Genomic DNA, 22,556 nt, shown 5'->3' with positions numbered 1-22,556 from the left:
ATTTTTAGCATGTATACTGAAACAGCGACGTCTACGTTGGCTTGGGCATGTCATGAGAATGGCTGACAGTTGGATTCCAAAAGATCTCCTGTATGGAGAATTAGTGTAGGGAAAGCACCCCAGAGGGAGACCACAGTTGCGATACAAGGATATCTGCAAGCGAGATTTGAAGGCCTTAGGAATGGACTTCAACAGATGGGAAATTTTGACATCCAAATGTTCAGCCTGGAGGCAGGCAGTGCAGCATGGCCTCTCCCAATTTGAAGAGACACTTGTTCAGAAGGCTGAGGCAAAGAGGCAGTCCGGAAACCAGCAAAATCAGGGAGCTGGACAGAGGACAGATTGTATTTGTCTTTGGTGTGGAAGGGATTGTCACTCTTGAATTGGCCTTCTCAGCCACACCAGATACTGTTCCAAGACCTCTATTCAGAGTACGTTACCATAGTCTCTTGAGACTGAAGGATGCCTACAAAATGTATTCTTGAAAGCTTTCATGGCTGGGATCCGATGGTTGTTGTGGGTTTTCCGGGCTGTTAAGAACACGGCCAAACAGCCTGGAAAACTCACAACAACCATGCCTACAAAACCTTGAGATGGTGCTGTAAGTCTGAAAAGACTTTTACAGGGAGATACATAAATTCTATGGCATACACCTGTTTGAAGATAGTTAAACCCCATTCATTGTTGATGATGGTGCACCAGATGTTGAGGAATGATGCTAAGAATTTTATGTTGTCTTGCAAAGAAGGGTCAATGGCATGAGGATCTTGGTCCATACATAGTAAAAGATTCTTCTTTGATTTCTTTCTGTGGCATTTGGTAAAAGTTGTTTGTATTTTTGGCATTGGGACTGTTGTCTGTAGGCATGAAGATGAGGAAGGTGGAAGGTTTTGTCAGTCAGACTGAAATCTAGGTGAGGAGAATGGACATGGCCTTTTCTGATAAGGTCTGTACTGTCACTGTTGGTATTAGGTATAAAAGTCCATCCTTTTAGCAGTATTTCTTTCAGTGTGAATTATTTTATATATTTTTATTATTATTAGAGAATTCTTCTTTGTCAAAGGGTATATCTTATTTTCTGGCCCCTAGATTCTTAGAGAGGTCAGATGAGCGGAACCAGGCACACTGTTGTAGAGCAACTGCTGCAGATAATTTTTTGCAGCATAGTCAGTTGCATAATGTACTGAATGTATTTGTTGTGTGGCAATGGCATTTAGTTGTATGGTGATGTCCAGACAGCACAGAAGATTGGAGCAGTGTTGGAAACTGTGTTTATGCAAAGCCGACCTGGTCGACAATTGGAAAGCTGAAGAGGACAACAAAACAGAGTGTTCTTTGCATTGGTTCCAAGGCTCTTTGTTCCTGGAGTGTCTCCTTGATCGTGTGTTGACTGCTTGAGCATCTTATGCAAGGCAACAAGTGCAGGAGATTTCAACATCAGGTGGGGATTCTGCATTGGATATAACTTTGAAACTGGCCATTCCTTCCTGAGGGACTGGCAGCTTAGGAGCCAGGTCTTTGCAGCTCTGTATCAATGCCCTCAATTCTGAATGTGTCTGCTCCATTGCCTTCAGTATGTAGGCAATAAGACATGAAGGGATACCACTGAATACCCCTGAAAAGGCTAGTATGTTTCTGTACATCTCAGGAAAATCAAAGGGAGGGGGGAGAGAATGCTATTCTGGTTCTGGATATAGCCCCAGATAAAACTGGGACATCACACCATAACAAATATCTATCTATTTATTTAATTTATTTCATGCATCTTCTCTAAGCAGTTTACAGTAGGACAACACAACAAGCCCTTCACCCCATGTACCAACATTAAACACCTCTAAGCAGTGAAGACAATAGATAAAATTGTGAAGGACCTCAATTCTAACATGACCTCTTCCTGCCAATAATGGGTTTTACAAAAGTTCTTTCAGTGGAGAACACTTTTCTCCCATACTATAGAGAAAGATTCTAGGGATGACTCATGTGATTGGTTTTGACTTGTGAGAGGGTCTTTAGGTCTTGTGCTTCTTTATAGTGGATAAAGCTTACTCAATGCTCATTGGGTAAGCTGACTCCACCCTGGAGATTGATTAAATGCTGGAGATGATGCTTACAATTTGGGACACCTACTCCAAGACCAAACTCAGGCATACAATATTGTGATATTCCTTATTTATGGGCTGCAGGGGGGAATCTGACTGCCAGCAGTTCCTTGGATGTTTTTGCAGTCATTGGCTGATCTTTCAGTGCCTTAGGTTTGTGTTTCTGCTTCCTTTTTTTTCAGAACTTGTGTCTGAGTCAGCAGATTTCTTTCTTTTCTTCAAAACCAATGCCAATGTCACTCTTGGAGCCAATGCTGATGTCACTTTTCAAGAGGTAGATTTTGAAGCTGACAGCACCCTTGAGGTCAACAACATGCTGTCAGCATCAAGAGGTGATAATTGCACCATCTCAGCCTCTTTTGGTCTCTATCCATCTTGGGTCTTGGTGTTGAGTTCCAACTAATTATTTATTTTGATGGTGTCTTAAAGATAGACACTGCCAGAATCAAGAATGCTTGCTAGGTCAGCTAGCCAACTACCTGTAGTGAGTTCTCCCAAAGGTGAAATTGGAGAAATTTTTTGCCAGTTTTTATCATCATCATCACCAATAAAAACAACATCAACATCATCTTAGAACTGCAGAGCTGGAAGGGACCCTCACTGAGTCCAGTCCCTGTCAAGAGGTACGGTGGGGAATCAAATTCCCAATCTCTGGCTCCAGAGCTAGAAACCACTGAACTATCTAACCTTTGTGAAAGTGTGGCAGTGCTGACATGTCTGTGTGTGATACTCCTCCCTGAGGCAGTATAAGCATTTAGAATGTCCGCTCATGGGGGAGGTTTAGTTGTTGCATGAAATGCACTTTTTAAACAGCCCCACAGGGATCATAAAAGGGGGGAAGGCCTTGCAAAAATGAAGGGGGAAAGCCTTACAACAACAAACACTAACTATTTTAAGGTGGCTCAGGGACAAAGATAGAAGGTCAACAACAAGGGAGATGACGATGACCAAAGGTAAGGTTTTTGAAAGGATAAGTGAGAGAATGCTTCTAGCAAATGTTCCTAAGAGTTTCCTCAGTGGTGGCTAAAGGGAACTGAAGATTAACTGCTGGTCACAGTGACATGCACAGAGAGAAGGCTATTCTAAAAGTTTTCTCTGTAAGTTCTAGAATGCTCCAACGAGTTTCATGCAAGCACAGAAACATCCACACGCAATTCACAGAGACCACAAGGAAGAAATTAGTAAGACAATTTCAAAGTAATTGCAAACTTTTTTCACAGCAGTTTGAGTATACTAGTATATGCATTTTTAAATATGTGAAATTTTTCATTGAGAATCTTCCAGACGACTTGTATTATTGCAATTTCATTTACGTATTTCCAAGAGTTGGAAGATAAATGAAAAGAGAAATATGGCTACCAAAACTCAACTTTATGAAAATTCACTTGTATCAAAACTAATCAATAGTATCAAATTATAATTTTTGTAAGTCAGGCTAGGGTGGTTGAAGAAAACAAAAAAACTATTTTTTGCTACCACCAGAATCGCAAAGGACCTTCCATATTTGTTTACCACCCACCTTGTTAAGGATATAAAACAGATTATCATAATCCATTCCAAAGAGCAGGGACTGAGCATTATTTCAAGCAAGATAACTGATTCCATTTTATCAAATGCCTTACAGAATATCTATTTGCCATTGCATTTATATCCTGTTTACCCTTCAAGAGGTTGAAAGCAACATATAAGATTCTCCTTCCCATTTTCAGTCTCTTAACAAATTAAATTGAGAGATAGTAACTGGCTGTGAATATTCATGTTAATATAGTGTACACTTTGTTGATCTATGCATTAATGATATTAAGAGTTATTCTCATGCTTATGTTTTATTCCTCATGTTTATATTTAATTGTTCTCAATACATCCCTTTGATCAGGATATATATAACTTCCAATTAAATTATTTAATCTAATTGTTAGGATTACTGCCAATATCATATATCCTGTCCTTCTTCCCCACCCCCCAATCTCTCACTACTTCAGGCAGCAATAGAGCTGCAATTAGCAACATTTATATGTCCTACAGAATGGATCAATTGCAACATGCTACATCCCCTACTCATTGAATTTTTGGAAATGTCTGCATCAAAAATATTAACTCAGCACTACAGCCTCCTAAAGCACATGAAGCCTGTTATTTTTACATAATTTAAGAAAACATTTATGAAAGGCAGAATTAAAGTAGAACACAGCTCTCTTAAAGTAGACACAACACAAACCAAGCTATCACATAGTAGCAGTTCAGCATTCTTGCATCTTCTAAGTCTAACTTTCTAAACATATTTATAGTAAACAGTTGTAAGAATAATCAGCAATACATATAAAAATTGTAAATGTACACAGTTTTCCCTTAAGAAGACCAAACTTTGAAGCTCTTTATAGTTATATTAATGCAAAGGCCAGGAATACTATACAGTGGTGCCTCGCTTAACGATTGCTTCGTACAACGAAAAATTCACTTAACAATGGCTTTTTCAGAGTGATCTTGTGCTTCACTTAATGATTTTCCCTATGGGCGATTTTCGCTTAACGATTTTGGGACCATGCTTCACTTAACGATGACAGTTTTAGGTCCCCTTGTTTCGCTTAATGTTTTTTTTTACAGCCCCGTTTTTGCTATTTTTAAAATATTTTAAAATGTTTAAAAAATGTTTAAAATGCTTGGAATCATTAGTGCACCTAATAAAACCTTCGTTAACTTAATTTGGCTTTGTTCTGAGTCTTTTTGAATTTTTTGTGAATTTTCCCCCCATTGAAATAGGATTCAATGCATTTCAATGGGTTTCACTTAACATTTTTTCCTATGGGGATTTTCGCTTAAGGATGGTAATCCGTTCCAATTGGAACGGATTATCCGGTTTTCAATGCATCTCTATGGGAAATGGTGTTTCGCTTAACAATGTTTTCACATAGCGATGTGTTTTTTGGAACCAATTAAAATCGTTAAGCGAGGCACCACTGTAATCTGTTCCACTACAGCTGAATATAACATTTTGTTCTCCCATTGCAAATTATTCTTCCTTTTTTCCTCATTCCTTTACAACGTAAAATGAAAGAAAACATGCTTTAGAATGTTGATATTTTCTTTTGACTAAGGTAATGTAGCATAGTCATAATTGTGCTTTAATTTACATAACTTACAAGTGCCAATACTGTTTTCTCTCCTTATGACGGTATTAACATATGTATTACTAATTCCAGTCTTTTTCTTTACAACAGTTTGCCATCTATAGATGCTACTGTTTTGCTTTAGATTATTTCCCTTAAAAGTCTAACTCCTGAGAATAATTTTATCTGTATTCATTTGTAAGAATATCTTATTGTATACTTCCATATATCATAAGAAACCAGAGTGTTTCTAAATACATGAAGGCATATGCTTAAGTTGCTTAAACACAACATTATCCTACAATCTGCTTCCTTCTGTTTTTGTTCCATATCCACAAACAATAAGCCCTATAAAGAACTATGCCATATCTTATTTTGTTTTGGGAATATATGGTACTAAGTGGATGATGAATATGTGTACTTATGCCACATATACCTTTTCATTCCCTTTAAAATGCTTACATTTTTTTAAAAAATCAGAACAAATGTTCCCTCTAAGCTGGGCACGCCCGTGCATGTGCACCTGTGCCTGCCTCCACGCAGCTGTCTTCACCCTTCATGCAGCAATCACATTAGGTTCCAGTCATAATGGAACCCTGCATGCTGGGGAGGCAGAGTTGCACACGCAGGAGAAAAGTCATGTGCGTGCAAGGCGGAGCCCTGCCCAGCAGAGCTGAAAGTTAGATGGTACATTGATCAGAACATATTCTATGTCAATATACTACTAAAGTATCAAATATCGTATCTAAATGAAGACTTCCTTCCCTCTGCTATTTGTTAAACTACCAGAATACAAAAGATGTGAGATATTTAATGAGTGCTTTTACCAGTTCCACACCCCCAGTAAGCTTCCACAGATGGAAAAATCAGTAATGGTCTGACATTCAAAAAATATATACTCTTTGTAAAGTTCAATTTAGTAGAAGCTACTAAAATTAACATTTATAGTGATAAAAAGCACCAACAGATCAAGTTAATAATAAAAATGATTTTAATAGCTAAATGACTGTAGGTGTGCTTCAAACATGTTTACTAAATATTCTCAAGTAATCCTCTGCTGTTTATCAAGTTCCACCTGTGCCTGGCAAATAGAATTCTATTCACCCGACTTGCTTTCTCCTCTACCCTATAGACATCATGGCATCCCAATCCACTCTGAGGGTTGGAAAATGACTTGAAACAAATGTTGCGGTTGTGGACGAAAGGAATCTTGTCCTCCAGCAGTTGCTCATAGTCAGTCATCACAGGATACAGCTCAATACATGAAACATTTTCATTTTAATCACCAAAGTTTGCTTTACCTTTTATGAAGCCAGCTTGTGCATTTTCACACTGCCCTAATTTATTTTAGATAGTATTTCAGAAAATTCCATTCACTTTCCAACTATGTAAGCATATTTTTACAAGATTCTTACCTGAAGATAAGTTATTCTCCTCTGTACCAGTTCTGTCAAATCTTTGGCTTCTTTTTCTCGCCAATCATCAGCTCCATCTGTTTGACTGAGGTAGTACAGATCTGTTATTACTGACCTGTTTCCAGAAGGAAGAAAAAAAGAACAACACAAATGACCTTTGTGGCTAGCTTAACTAATGAGAAGAATTTGTGATAAAATTAAAATTAAATGTTTATTTCACAATATTTTTCAAATATGTAGAAAATATTTAAAAACAGGAATAATATATTTTTCACCATACTGCCAAAATGTAGGGCAGGCTTAACATCTACATATCTACCCATCTATGATTCCAATAGTATGCATTTTAAATTTATACCAAAACAAAACAATTATATCATTTCAGCAAATGTATTTTGATTACATACTTTAATATATAACATCAGACAATTTAACATTATTTGATATATAACATTACATTCATCAACATTAGCAGGAAGTGTTTCCACCAAAGGAAAAATGTAATCTGTCTCTGAAGCCAACTGAATCGCCAAACTGTCTTATAAAATATTATTTTGCCAATGGTACCTGAAGTATCAGCTTTATAGAAATGAACAGAGACATAAATAATTCACTTTAATGCCCAGGTCTAGATAAGAGGCAAATTTAATATTTTCCACTTGTCAGAGTAAGGAAATGTACAGTTATTGAACATTCAGGCAAACAAATTAATTTAGTTAGAGCTGAGATTGGCAAAGAATAAATCATCTTCAGTGTGTATAACAGTGTTAGATTTGACTTTTATATTTTAAGAGATCTTTGCACTGTGGCAGTGATTCTTATGATGATATATACTCCTAAACAAAATGATTTCTTTAACAGTATGTACCTCTAAAAAAATTAATGTAGTTTATGACATCAAACAGGACATATATAAACATTGTACATTATGAATCACCAAGAAAGCTCTTTATACTTCTAAACTCCCTAGTGCATTCCCATGAGGGCTTCAAGACCTATGCGACCTTCCATAGATTGCTGATGTGTAACTCCCATCATCCTTGTCCAATGGCCATAACATCTGGAGTGTCAAGATCTCCTCTACCTGAAGACTTCCAATAATTTTCAAGTACAATTGCAAAATTTTCTAGGTATTTGTCCATAAGCATGTTGTGTTCACATAAATCAGTCAGTCAGCCAAGGAATAACAAAAGATGTGACAGCCCATGCCACTAAGACAACAAGAATATGAGGAAACCTAGGAGCATGTGATTCTAAGGTAATATATAAGTTCCACAGACACTTCTACCTAAAACATTTGCAAAGAGGCAAGAATCTAAGCAGAAACATGAAAACAATGGGGAAGAATGGCCTCAGAATCAAATGGCTCAGACATTGCAGTGCAGGTTTTCAACAGTCTTGGGAGGCTGTAAAATGGCTTAGGGGCTGCATGCAGCCTGCAGACGACATATTGCCCACCCCTGTCCTAAAGTATTTTCTTCTCTTTGCTTTTTTCTAAACTGAAGCTTAAATGCTCAGTATTCTCTGGGTAAAGGCTGGACTTTGACATCATAGGAACAAGTCAAAGATGATATTTTGATGATATGCAAGGCTTCTTTAATTATAAAGAAGAGAAGGAAGATGTTCCTTGACATTAGTGATATTTGTGATATGCCTGAGGGAAGTGATCAGATTATGGTTGTCACAATTGCAATCCAAACTTGCCATATGAAGATACGTAGTTCCATATATGGAGTCTTTGCTGTTGTCCAGACCCTATTACCATTCTCTTGGCTGTACTGTGAGTTCTAAATAGAAAGCCATGGCTTCGTATGTTTTTGAACTGAACAGACTTTTCCCCATCAAAAGCAAATCTACAATTCTTGTTTTCATAACTCCTGCAGATCCCAAAATCCACACTTTCGTAAAGGTATGGAAGCATAGCTTTCGCAGCACAATCCATCATGTTCCTTGATAAATGGATTTTTCAGGTATCCAAATAATGCACCCTTTAAAAAAAATAGAATGGTCCTCAAGAAATAGAGAAATAGAAGACTTCATCTACTATAGAAATTTCTGATATGCTGCCATGGTAGCTTGATAATTACCAACTCTGATAGTAATAGGTAAAGGTTAAGGTTCCTCTTGACATTTAGTCAGCCATGTCCAACTCTAGGGAGCAGTGCTCATCCCCATTTCCAAGCTGTAGAACCAGCGTTTGTCCAGAGACAGTTTCTGTTGTCACGTGGCCAGCGCGACTTAGGCATGGAACACTGTTACCTTCCCACCAAGGTGGTACCTATTTATCTACTCGCATTTGCATGCTTTCGAACTGCTAGGTTGGTGAGGAGCTGGGACAAAGTGATGGGAGCTCACTCCGTCGTGTGGATTCGATCTTACGACTGCTGGTCTTCTGACCCTGCAGCACAGAGGCTTCTGTGGTTTAACCTGCAGCGCCACCACGTCCCTCTGATAGTAATAGCAGCATATAAAAGTGTCTATCTGTCAGGGTTTTATACCTTGTCTGTTTCAATTAGAACAATTAAAGGGGTATACAATATTGCCTAAAAACTGCCCTAAAAGTATTAATTCTTTTAAACTTTAGCATGAAACATTATTTACTACAATTGGCTCCAGCAAAGCAAGGTCACTGAGATCATAACCATTCTTTGGCATATTCACTTATTTCATTTTGTTAACCCATTTATTCACAAGAGATATGAAAATAATAAACACAATAGCTGTGAATAATTGTTTTGGAAAAGTGTGATATATGTCTGTTGATCCTTTTGCCTATAAGCAGAATTTATTGTTGGCAAGTAGAATATGCAAACAAGATCACTGGGGAAAAAAGTCATTGCTTCTTAGCAAGTATAGTTGTTTCCTAGCAAGTTAGGTAAACAAAGATTATAGTACAAAAAGTCATTGTTTCTCATACTCCTGTCAGAAGTATCAGGAGAAGAAGCTGCACATCTACTTGCAAAGAGATAGATAAGAACGCATCTCCAGAGAGTGAACAACGGATTTCACATAGGCATGGATGAACCCTGTTTAGGAATATTGTTCTTTGTGTCTAAACATGCTTAGAGCTAAATAATGCCTTTTACTTCATTTTTTTTCTTGATGACTTTTATACAGCTTGTTGGGCTGCTTATTAGACTATCTCCAGCTCTGGTATAGGAGACAACCTTAATGGATTTAACAGTTGAATGATCTGACACCAATGACAAGATCTCTGAAGTTAGTACCAGAACAATAAGGATGTTACGAATTCTTTAATTTCTTCAACTTAGATTCCTTGCTGTGATGTTGTTTTGATGCGGAAGGGACAAAGTAAACATTAGGCTCACAGTCACACACGGAACACTATCCGACATGAAGGCCTACACAATGTCTTTCACATTAAATGTACTGAAGTTGACACAATAGAGACCAAAGCAACTAAAGCAAGAAGAACATCTGAAGTCGAAGTGAGTTCTAATGCTGACATCAAAAGCTGTTTTGAGCACTATTTGCATATGGAAGTAAAAATGGTGTGTATTGGCTTCTTTTCAATGGCTATGTTGATGGCCTAAAGTGATTTTCACTACAAACATAACTCAAACTTCAACTGTGGCATGAAACCCAACTCCTACAAAGCCTTGCCAAATGGCACATTGCTAAGTGTACGTTAACACTAACTGAATTCCACCAAGCTGATTACCACTTAGGAGACTTTTGCCAGGGTTTTCTAGATGTACTCCAAAATGGTTTACCAGTGCCTTCTCTGAGGGCACTCTTGGACTGTAGCATCTACCACAGACTTGCAATGAGGAAACTTTATCTGACTATAATGAGAATCTTGTCCCTCTGTTGTCATAGTGTGGGAAGACAGTACCAAAATCAAAGCAAACAGATACTGTAGTAAACCTGAAATTCAAATGACAAGCTGCTGAACCTTGCTAGAATATTTTGCATGATTGCCAGGATATTGGTTTCTGATGTTTTCTGAACAACCAGGCAGTTATCTCAGCTATTGAAGAAAAATAATGCCACAGCCTCTATCAAAATTCGACTGAACTACTGTATTGTATGGTCTGCATCAATAATAGCTTCAGGGTTCAATGTTATCAAGAGGCATGATATATTCCAACTAGAGATGGGCACAAACTGCAAAACAAACCAGTTCCAGTAGGAGGAATTAACTTCTTTTCACCATCTGACCACAAAGCAACTATTACAAGTTTTCAATGGGCATTATCTGTTACAGTTAGAATACTGATAGTACTCTTGCAATACTACCAAAAGTATAATCCCTGCCATCTCATGCATTAACACAATGTAACATTGAAGTCTATACCATTTAATCGAGGAAAAGCATAGGAGAAAAAGGATTATTCCACCCTATCTCTCTGTATTTTATTTTTATTAAGGGTATTTTACACTGTGTAGGAACAGAATTCTGTATAAACTCAGAAATTAGGAAAATTCGTAAGGAAGGTGTTACGGTTCAGAATTTTACAGTTGCCAAAAGATCATGCCATCTGTCCAGAAAACCCTGGTGCATAATTTGATTGTATGTGTCTACAATTATTTATGTAGGGGCCTGCTCCCTAATTATATTTGCAGCAGAGGTGGGCAACAGTCAACCTTTAGATGTGTTTGGTCTACAACTCCCATCAGCTCTACCCACTTTGAGTAACAATGAGGAACTCTGACATATGCAATCTGAAATATTTGGAAGTCTGGAGTTGCCACTCTGGCTTAAAAGTGTCCTTTTGGACCTGAAGTCCAACAAATTAAACCCACATAAGTTCTGAGAAAACAGGGTTGCCATATTTATTTATTTATTTACAAGATTTTTTTTAGCCATGCCATTACCAGTGGTCTCTGAGCGGCATACAGTAATATTAAAACTTTAAAAACATCAAACCCATTAAAAATAGGCAATATTATAATAATATCCTATAATATTGCATATTTTAATGGTTTTAACATTTTAAAGTTTTAATATTGTGTGTGTAAAACAGAGTGGGATAGAAAAGTGATGTCTAAGCTTCAATTACAAGCCCTGTTTTTCCAAACTGATCTTTTACTGCAAAATACAAATAGCCCCGGAGGATAGGGCTGAAACTAATGGGTTCAAATTATAAAAAAGGAGATTTTGTGTAATCACTAGCAGCCTGTCAGTAAGCACATATTGGTATGAACTATGCATATGAATTGGAAAATTTCTCATTCTCTGCAATTTTCTGAGTTTTACAATGCCGAGACTCCCTGCCAATACTTTCCTACATCAGAATATTTCCCCTTTTGTGTTCTTTAAAACATTTTTCACTAGTTGTTCCGTGAAGAAAAATGCCAAATTTTCTTCTAATCTCCCCACTTCCAATGTCTCCACTGGTTCTTCCTCCATTTTCTCAATAAATTTGTTACAAAGTACTACACTTATTTGCTTTTGCTACAACAGGCTAATTAATATTACTTTTCTGGAATTTGTGAAGCATGATGAAATAAAATTTGAGACATAACAGCTGATATCTTGTTGCTTAGCATAAGAAAATTTATAACTTTCAGCCCATACTTAGCCAGCAAATAAAGAGTCCCCACTGTAATTCTTCAGGGCATGCACATACATCGGCACGGTGCATGCTTGAACACCCCCCAAAATTACTGCAGGGTTGTTGTTTTTTTTGCCATTTGTAAACAGGCTTAAATTAACAGATTTTCTTATACTAAGGAACTTGATTTCAGTCAATGAATGTAGTTAGCTATATAGGTAAAGGTAAAGGTTTCCCTTGACATTTAGTCCAGTCATGTCCGATTCTAGGGCACAGTGCTCATCCCCGTTGCCAAGTCACAGAGCCAGCTTTTGTCCAAAGACAGTTTCTGTGATCACGTGGCCAGCACGACTAGACACGGAATGCTGTCACCTTCTCACTGAGCTGGTACCTATTTATCTGCTTTCATTTTTACATGCTTTAGAACTACTAGGTTGGCAGGAGCTGGGACAAGCAAGAGGAGCTCACTCCATCGCGTGGATTCAACCTTACAACTGCTGAACTTCTGACCTTGCAGCACAGAGGCTTCTGCGGTTTAACCCACAGCGCCAACACGTCCCATGTGTGTTAGCTATATACTGAAAGCAAATTATTGGATACACCAGGGGTCTCAGACTCAATTTACCTGGGGCCCGCTGGAGGCAGAGTCTGCGTGAGGCTGGGCCGCATCAGATTTTCTGCCAAGTGGAGCAAGATCCCGAGGAAGCCGCCCAGGAGTTTCCTTAGCCTGGCTGGGGCCCCAAGGAGGAGGAGGAGGGGGACACGAGCCCTCATCACCAGCCACGACCCCCTCCAGCTCCTTTTTCACTACCACCACCAGCAGCAGCAGGATGAAGAAACGGAGAAGGACAGGAGCACTGGTGACCGCATAGCCAGGGGGAAAGGAGGGCACGACATAAAATTTTAAAAAACCCCTCACAAAATAGACTCCCCGACAGGTGCGTGGGTGTGTACACACACACACACACACACACACACACACACACACACACACACACACACACACACACACACACACACACACACACACACGTCCGGCAACCTTCCTCTGAGGGCCCCCCTCAAAAAAAGGTGCACTCAGCAGCAGCAACTACCTCCACCACGACAGAGGAGCAAACTTTGCAAGGTGAGCCCAGGCAGCCTCCAGAGCCAAGGTGGCTGAAGCAGGACGAAGAGGAGGAGGAGGAGAAAGCACCACCGGGTGCTGAAGCGGCTGCTGGCCCCTGGTGCTGGGGGTGCTGAGAGAGAAAGAGAGCCAGAGAGCCGCTTCCCTGGAAGAGATGGTGGTGGCAGCAGCTGCTGTCGGCGGTGCTGTTGGAGGTACTCTTTGAGGACAGGCTGGGAGCAAGCTCCGCTCTCAGGCATTGCTCGGCGGTGGATCAGGCGCTCGGGGAAAAGGGCCAGCAGAGCGCCTCACTCAGCGGCTCTCCCCCAAGACATCGCCTCTTGCACTCTCCATCTGGAATTGCAGCCGGCCAACAGGCGGGCCAGCTGTCAGGCTGCAGTTTCGGATGGAGGGTGCAAGAGGCACTGTCTTGGGAGAGAGCCGGTGAGCGAGGCGAGGCTTTTTTTGGGCTCTTGACAGCAGAGGATGCGTGGGCACTTCAAGGGGGGGCAGGCAAGGCGGGGGCCGCAAACTATCATCCGGCGGGCCGCAAATGGCCCCCGGGCCGCATGTTTGAGACCCTTGAGATAGACAGTTATGTTCCATTCTTATTCTTTCTTCTATGTAAAAAATTTTCATGATGCTAAGCTGTTTTACACAGTGTCATTAAATCTAACTGAACAAAATCTAGACAAAAGTATGGATTTCTCCACACAGGCTACTTCTTCCATATTTGCAAAAAAATAAATTAAAAAGAACTATGGGAACACAATAATCAGACATTCTTTAACAGCACTGAAGGTTAGTTGCATAATTCTCTGTATCAAATATTTATATTTTAAGCTGATGGAATCAGCTGATGCAGGAGACATATCCAGAAAGCAGAAATACATTGTTACAGTCTCTCTTGCCCAGTTTCCAATCTGCAGTACTGAAATGTTGCAGTAATAGTTATTAGTACCTTTCATGATCACCCAAGTCAGATAGAAGCTCATCAATGTGCCTTTGTAATTCACCTCCTTCCAAGTTTTTTAGTTTCTTCAGTTCACTCTGGAGAAAAAACCAAAGTTCTTTGGCTCCATTTTCAATCCTCCTTCTCAATATTTCATGATCTTTTCCTAAGCCCACTAATAAAACAGAGGGAAAAGGAGAGGGAAGAATTATTAACATTATTTATCCCACTAAACACAACAAACATTTGTGGAAACGCAAATCCATTCTGAAACAAAAACAAAAATATATGTATTGTACAAACCATCTCCTGTTTGTTGCTTATAGTTTTCCATCTGTTCTTTGGCTTTTATTAGCTGTTCTTCTAAAGCATGTACTCTTCCTGCAGCAGGGCCCTGATCAATAGGACCTTCTGGTATCCTGTAGCAAGAAAGAAACAAGTAACACAGTATGTATGGAAGCAGTATTAATAGTTCTCTGTGTTAAATAAGACTTAAAAAAGAGACAAACAACCTGCACCAATAAAAAGTTGCTTGGCATATAATATACAAGTTCTCTCTGAAACCATAAGCAAAATATAAAGATTTCGGCATGGATCCAAACTGAGTAAGGACAGAAGAGAAGTGGCTAATCAATAGTTCTAAGTGCTGGTCTGTAAGCACAAAGACTTAACAGGAGACCATGTAGCTGTCAGGTCTGATCATGAATATATGCATGAGGAACACCACTTACTGGACAAACACAGTTTCCTTGCAAATATTCTACCACAAGCTATTCTGCAAAGGAGAAATACCTGCAAATGACAGACAAGCAGTAAAAGCAGCAGAACATATCTAGATCCCAAGTTCCATTTTGAAAAGAAAAAAAAAGCTAGCTATTAGTTTTCACAAAACTGCCACTGATGGCCACATAATCTCTACAGAGGTCACTGACATATCAAATAGCAAAGAAAAATGATATAACAAACAGCAATGTTTCCCTGTTTGAGCCACACTTCTCTCCAAAGTGTTAATGGTAGCTCTATACACCACTACATATTTCACCAGGGTGCAAGCTTACTTGGCATCTTATAATGTCACTATACATCATAAGTTCACTCTGATATATCCTGTATCTGAAACAAACTTATCAAATAAATTGATTACTCTAAACCAAAGGATCAAATATCCATAAGGTTAACTCAACTAAAGAAACTGAGGGTCAAACTGGCTATTTTATTTATTTATATACCTCTTTTCTCCCCATAGGGGCCAGAAGCAGTTAAAACTATGCAATACAACAGGTTTAAAAATTAAACACAAATTATATTAAATATAATTCAACATTAATCAAGACTAAAGCCAATATTTAAAACAATTTAAAAACATTTTAAAAACATTTAAAATATATAAATGTGACAAATACAGTATTCCATAGATCCTTACTTATTGCTTAAAAGCCTGCCTTAAAAGGGAAGTCTTTGCTGATGACAGAAAAACAAGAGAGACTGATGACAGAAAGACTATTCCAACTTATGGTAAGCTAAAGAATTTCACCAATACTGAATATTTGCTGACTATAGGTAACATCTAGCTAATATGTGAAATCAATATTCACAAAGGAAACTCTTTTTTTAAGAAAATCCACAAAGAACAAAGGATCCTTCAAAATCATTAGTAGCAAGTTTTAAATTTAAACTTCAAGAAGCACAAATCATCAGTTGCTGTAATACAAATGATTCTCAATTAAACAGAAATATCTAAGAGGAAAATATTTATCTAGTGAGCCACCATATGGAGGGGGAAGGGGGAAGAAATGTATGTTCTGTTGAAAAAATTAGCAATCCCACATGTTCTGTATGAAAACCTAACGTTTTGATTGTTGTGGGTTTTCAGCTCTTTGACCGTGTTCTGAAGGTTGTTCTTCCTAACATTTCGCCAGTCTCTGTAGCCGGCATCTTCAGAGGACAGGAGTAGCTGCTACTCCTATCCTCTGAAGATGCTGGCCACAGAGACTGGTGAAATGTTAGGAAGAACAACCTTCAGAACACAGTCAAAGAGCCTGAAAAACCCACAACAACCATTAGATCCCAGCCGTGAAAGCCTTCACAAATACATTAACTTGGTTTTTTTTTTTTAACTTATTCTTACCCAATCAATCAACAGCTCTTTTTCCTTCCCTCCACTAGGGGGCTTGAACTTCTTTGAGGCAGTTTTTCTCCTGCTGGTACCAGTTTAACAGTAGTTTTCTCCTCCCCCCCCCCCTTAAACATGTCTTTATTGTACAATAATGAGAATGAAGTAGAAGCATCTGCCCAATAAAATTATCTGGGTGACATCATTCATCTTCAGTCTCCCACCGTTCATCACATGTGAAGAAGATACATACTTCACTCTTTTCCAGGTGCACTTTAGAGTGCAATTCTTTTTTCCCCAAAAAACTTTATTTTAGACAATCAATCCCATTACAAACAGATAATATATTATCTTACTTACTAAATATTTTAACATTCTCAACACCAGCTATTCACACCATTGAACAAAATTACACTAAATCTCATATCCCCATTCCAAACCAACAGTTTGAGCAATCTAGATTATTTCCTAAATCATGTGACTTTTCATTTAATTCATTAGCGTATTTTATTAAAGGTTTCCAAGTTTCAAAAAAGATGGGTTACTTACCTGTAACCATGGTTCCTCAAGTGGTCATTCTGTGAATTCACACAAAAGGGTTAAATCAGCACCAGCGATGATCCTCTCGGAATGTTCTAGAGCTTAAATAGAAAAAGAAACAACGTTTTAGGTTGCCTACACTGCGCATGTTCCGCCCACCCAAGCCTCAGTTCCATGTCTCCGTCACAAAAAACAGCCACATGAGTTGGATATAACATTAATCTAATATATTCAGTGACGGATAGTGGGGAGGCTGGGTGGGATTGTGTGAATTCACAGAATGACCACTTGAAGAACCATGGTTACAGGTAAGTAACCTGTCTTTCTTCATCGTGGTCTTTTGTGAATGCACACAAAAGGGTGACTAGCAAGCTAACTCACCGGAAGGGGGGAGCTGTCACTGAAGGACGGATGTCAGCACTGCTCTTCCAAAGACTGCCTCCCTCTTAGCCCTCAGGTCTAGTCTGTAATGGGTGATGAAGGTGGATACGTTAGACCACGTGGCCGTCCTGCAGATATCAGGGACATCAATGCCCCATAATAAGGCTGTAGATAAGGCCACTGCTCTGGTAGAGTGAGGTCTAAGTCCTTCAGGAGGATCTCTGTGTAGAAGTTCGTAAGCCAATGAGATGGTAGAAACAAGCCACCTAGAGAGCATTGATGGTGATGCTGGTAAACCCTTCTTGCATCCAAAGTAGCAAAGGAAAAGTCTATTAGACAACCGGAACTCTTTTGTCCTTGAAACATAAAAAGCAAGTGTTCTCCTGACGTCTAAGGTGTGGAGCATGCGCTCAGTGTCATTGATAGGATTAGAGAACAAAGTAGGTAACACAAGGGGCTGGTTCAAATGAAAGTCAGTAACCACCTTGGGAAGAAAGGAAACATCGGTGTGCAAAACAACCTTCTCCTTAAAAAACTGTAGAAAGGGTTGGTCCACTTGTAGTGCAGCTAATTCTCTAGCTCTGCGGGCTGAAGTAATGGCTACCAAGAACAGAGATTTTAGTGACAAAAATTTTAAGTCACATGTGGCCATCGACTCAAACGGAGGTCGCATGAGAGCATGCAGGACTAACTGCAGGGGCCACTGCGGAACTGGTGGTTTAACCGGTGGTCTCAAATTCGTTAGACCTTTCAGAAAAGCTTTAACAGTTGGATGAGAAAACAGACGTGATGCAGCTGAGCCTTCAGGCTGAAAGGAGACAATCGCAGCCATGTAAACCTTCAGAGTAGATATTGAAAGGTTGAAGTCAAATAGTTAACGGAGAAACTGCAACAGGGTAGATAAAGATATTGGGGACGAAACAAGGACCCTGGAAGCTGTAAATTTCAGAAAACTTTGCCATTTGTAACTATACAGTCTAGTCGTAGATGGTTTTTTTGCCATGTTTAACACCTCCTTGATCTGCGGGATATCCTCCACGCAGTCAGGTGTAGAGTATCCAGGTCTGGGTGAAGTATCTTGCCTGCATTCTGAGTCAGCAGACCAGGAAAAAGGGGAAGTTTGATGAAGTCTTTGGCTATCCGCATTAACGTGGGAAACCACGGCTGACAAGGCCAAAATGGTGCTATGAGAATGGCCTCCACTGCTTCGTGTCTTAGTTTGACCAGTGTTCTCTGTATTAGAGGGAATGGAGGAAACAGGTATACCAGACCCACAGTCCAATGTGTCATGAATGCATCCCCTGATGACTCGGTGCCTCGTCCGGCTCTGGAGGCATATAGGGGGCACTTCTTGTTGTGCTGGGTCACAAACACGTCCATCATTGGCTGTCCCCATCGAAGGCAAAGGTCACTGAAGATGTTGTCGTCCAACTGCCATTCGTGCGTCTGCCACGTGAGATGGCTCAGTTCGTCTGCTATCACGTTGTCTTCTGTCAATACATGTATAGCCACAGGAAAGATATGGTGCCGACAGCACCATTCCCACAGAATCACAGTGAGGAACAACAGGGACTTTGAACATGTGCCCCCCTGCTTGTTGATATAGTACATGGCCGTGGTGTTGTCCGTGACTACCTGAACACCACGACCTTGTACCAGAGGGAGAAAAGCCTTGAATGCCTTGAAGATGGCCAGAATCTCCAAGTGATTGATGTACAGGTTGTGTTCGTGCACTGACCATAAGGCATGTATCCTGTGGGGTCCGCAGTGCACACCCCAACCTACTGGGCTCGCATCTGCGGTCACCTGCATGGTTAGACGAAGGGGGTGGAATGGTCTTCCTATTTGCAGGTGAGGAGGATAGTTCCACCACTGGAGCTGTTGTGCCAGTTCCTGGGTTACCCGAAGACGCATGTGTTGATGATCTGTTAGCTGGTTGAATTGTGACAGGAACCAAACCTGAAGGGATCTGAGTTTCAACCGAGCGTGAGCCAACCCTGGGGTCATCGAAGCCATGAGCCCTAGGAGGTGCTGAGCGTGCTTTGCTGTTACCCGTGCTCCTGGGCGAAATTTTCTTATAGCCTTGTGTATTTTCCGAATCTGTTCTTTTGGGAGAAAAATGAAGCCTTTTCTGGTATCTATTGTGGCACCAATATAGCTGACGACTTGTGATGGAACAAGATGAGATTTTTTTATGTTCACTGTTAGACCCAGGTTGTACAGAACATGAAGTACGAATTTTGTGTCTTTCAGAGCACGACGTCGGGACCTGGAAACCACCAACCAGTCATCTATATATGGATACACCTGGACACCATTTAGACGCAGGTAGGCCGCCACCGGCACCATGCACTTTGTAAACGTCCTTGGGGCCATGGCCAGGACGAATGGAAGGGCCAAGAACTGGTAAACGGTGTCTTGGAACAGAAATCTGAGGTACTTGCGATGACGGGGATGAATTGTTATATGAAAATATGCGTCCTTTAAATCTATTACTACAAACCAATTGTTTTTCTTTAACAGGTGGATTATTGACTCCAAGGTGACCATCCGGAATCGTCGAGGGCAAAGGTAAGTATTTAAAGTTCTTAAATCCAGAATGGGTCTTATGCCCCCGTCTTTTTTGGGAACGGCGAAATATCTGGAATAAAAGCTGTTTGCGATGTCTCTTAGGGGTACCCTTTGAATGGCATTTTTGTGTAGAAGAGAAAGACCCTCTTTTTCTTGAGCAGGATCGAATGATGTATAAAGAACCTGCCCTAGAGGAGGATATTCTATAAACTCCAGCAGATATCCGGATTGAATGATGTTTAACACCCATGAGTCTTTTGTAATGGTGGACCAATTTTACAGGTAAGGTGAAAGTCTTGTTGTGGGATTTGGCATAAACGTAATCGTGGTCAAGTCAAAGGTATTGTTTGGATTTTTTGGCAGGTGGTTTGTATGCCTGACGTCGCTGAGAATGTTGAGAGCTGTAAGTATTAGAAGAGGAAGCAGTATTGGAAGATCTAGGTTGAGACTGCACCTTGAACTGCTTATACTGAGGAACCTGATAATACTGATTGTAAGGTTTCTTCCACCGATACCTATTATATTTAGTCTGAGGCTGTATGTAATAAGACTTCGCTGTCTTCTTTGCTTTATGAAGCTCCTCAAGATGAAAATCCGTCTTTTCATTAAAGAGACCAGAGGCATCGAACGGCAAGTTTTCAACCTTTGTTTTCACGTCCTCAAGGATGTTAGCCGCCCTGAGCCACGCATGTTGTCGAAGAGTTACAGCAGACATCAGGACCCTGGATGCAGCCTCTACAGAATGTCTTGTTGATATTCTTAGATGTTTCGAAACAGTTTGAGACTCCTCATAAGTGTTCAAAAACCCCTGTTTAACATCCTCCGGCAGCATCTGTAACACTGGCGAGATCTTAAGCCATAACTGCTTCTGGTACGCCCCTAAAGAGGTTTGATAGTTAGCCACTCTAAGCATGAAAGAGATCAGAGAATAAATCTTCCTGCCAAGTATCTCTAGTTTCTTTCCTTCCTTATTTGTGGGGGTGACATGGGACTGCCCTGTTGGTCTGGTACAACTGGTTTACACTATCAACGAGTTAGGTATTGGGTGCTTGAGGAAAAATTTAGTATCATTCGCAGTTACATGATAAAGGTTTTCAGTACGTCTGGATAGCGGAGGCGTTGTAGAGGGCTGGTCCCAAAAGTCCTTAATGATGTTAACAAGAGCAGATAGGTAAGACAAAGTTGGGGGGGATGGGGACTGTTCACTATTAATGTCCCCGAATATCAGATCTTCTTCTGGTGGGGTTGCTGCATCCACCTGTAGTTTAAGAGCTTTAGCCAATCTAGCAAGCATCTGCGAATAGGAGAAAAAATCCTCAGATGGTGAAGAGGCATGAGGATCACCAGTGTCCAATCCAACAACCTCACCCTCAGGCAAGTCCTCCTTATTACCTTGTTGAGGCAAGCCTTCTTCAGACTCATAAGACCTCTCAGAAAAGGGAGCATCTTCATCAGAAGAAGGAGAGCGCATCCTCTTACGAGGTCTAGCTTCAGAAATCAGCCCCGCTGGCATTGGCTGCTGAGATGGTAGCACTGCCATCGATGTCAAAAAGGTGGAAACAGGAGCCTCTACAGGCTTTCCTGCGAGCTGGGCAGGTTTCGTTGGTCCCTCGACCTCAAAACGCTGTCGACGTCGATGCTTTCTCGGTGGGATCGAAGACAAGGAAGAGGAGGCGTATACATATTTCACCCTTCTTCGATGCCGATGCCTCTCTTGCAACATGGAGGAAGAAGGAGAAGTATATCTCTTCCGGTGACGGCGTTGATGCTTTCTACAGCTAGAGGTTGATGATGAGGAGTCCTCAGATCGCAACCTATTTCGGTGCCGAGAATGACGATGAGGTGATTGATGTTGGTGCTTGGAAACATGCTTGGTCTGATGCGTGTGTTTCCGTGGAGGAGACGTCGGTCTCGAAGGCACCGAAGAGACTGAATGAGCCAAAGACGCCCGCCCAGTAGAGACAGGGCTGTTAGGTGCAGAAACCAAGCTTGCGGTGGCATTAGCAAGCTGACTTGGTGTTGGGGATTGAATCCCCGAAACTTGAGGTGGCTCAATCTGTCTGGGAGGTAGAGAGGCGGCTACCTCCGACAGAGACAACTTATCCCTCGATGAGTCTTCCATCAGCAGGGAAGGAAGGGAGGCAGAAACAGACGGTAGTTCTTCAATCACCTCCAAGCCCTTAACCAATTTCTTTTTTGTTTGCTTTGCAGCCTTGGGCGCTGCGGATTTTACAGCAGAAGATTTTTTGGCAGAAGCAGACTTCTTCACAGAGTTGTCTGAAAATTTCCCCGGAGCCTTGGTAACAGGTGGCTGAGCAAAGCTACTTGAAGTAGAGGGGATAGCGGCAGAAGAAGGGAGCTCCATAGAAGACGGTTTGGAGGCTGCCAGAGCAGCGTCCCAAAGATGATATTTTAAGCGCTGCTGCCGAGCTCTCAAAGCAGGCTTGGTAAACGCTTTACAGTGCTTACAATTTTGAGATAAATGTGCCTCCCCAAGACAAAAGAGGCACTTATCGTGTCCGTCTTGGAAGGGGAGCTTCCTATCACATATAACGCACCAGCTGAAGGGACCGGAGGGGGACATAAGCTGTTAGGCGATAGCAGTCGCGTCAAGCAGAGTCATTAATTTTGGCGGGGAAAAACCGAGGCAACCAAGTTGAGGGAAAAAACGAGAGCAAAGTCCAGTAAACCAGAAACAAGTCAGGGTAGGAGACAAGCTGAGTAGTTGGTAACGTGCAAAGGTCAGAAAAAAAC

General features: G+C 40.7%; 2 protein-coding genes across 5 annotated transcripts in view; both read right to left on the bottom strand.

The window, feature by feature from the left end:
- LOC144588101 (uncharacterized) overlaps nt 1–22,556 on the bottom strand; it is a 287,228-nt gene that overhangs the window by 22,659 nt on the left and 242,013 nt on the right. The window lies entirely within an intron of this gene.
- Nucleotides 1–22,556, bottom strand: part of FUT8 (fucosyltransferase 8) — a 167,719-nt gene that overhangs the window by 42,572 nt on the left and 102,591 nt on the right. For all 4 annotated transcript variants that reach the window (XM_020799720.3, XM_078390206.1, XM_078390209.1 and 1 more), the window contains exons 3-5: nt 14,501–14,616; nt 14,207–14,372; nt 6,622–6,736 (exon numbers count right to left, since the gene is read on the bottom strand). In XM_020799720.3, coding sequence (XP_020655379.2) covers nt 6,622–6,736; nt 14,207–14,372; nt 14,501–14,616 — 397 coding nt within the window. The remainder of the gene's footprint in view (nt 1–6,621; nt 6,737–14,206; nt 14,373–14,500; nt 14,617–22,556) is intronic.

The sequence above is a fragment of the Pogona vitticeps genome, chromosome 1 (genome assembly GCF_051106095.1).
Source record: "Pogona vitticeps strain Pit_001003342236 chromosome 1, PviZW2.1, whole genome shotgun sequence".
NCBI classification, from domain to species: Eukaryota; Metazoa; Chordata; class Lepidosauria; order Squamata; family Agamidae; genus Pogona; species Pogona vitticeps.
Note: the sequence above shows the minus strand (reverse complement) of the source record. Positions and strands in the feature narration are given on the sequence as shown.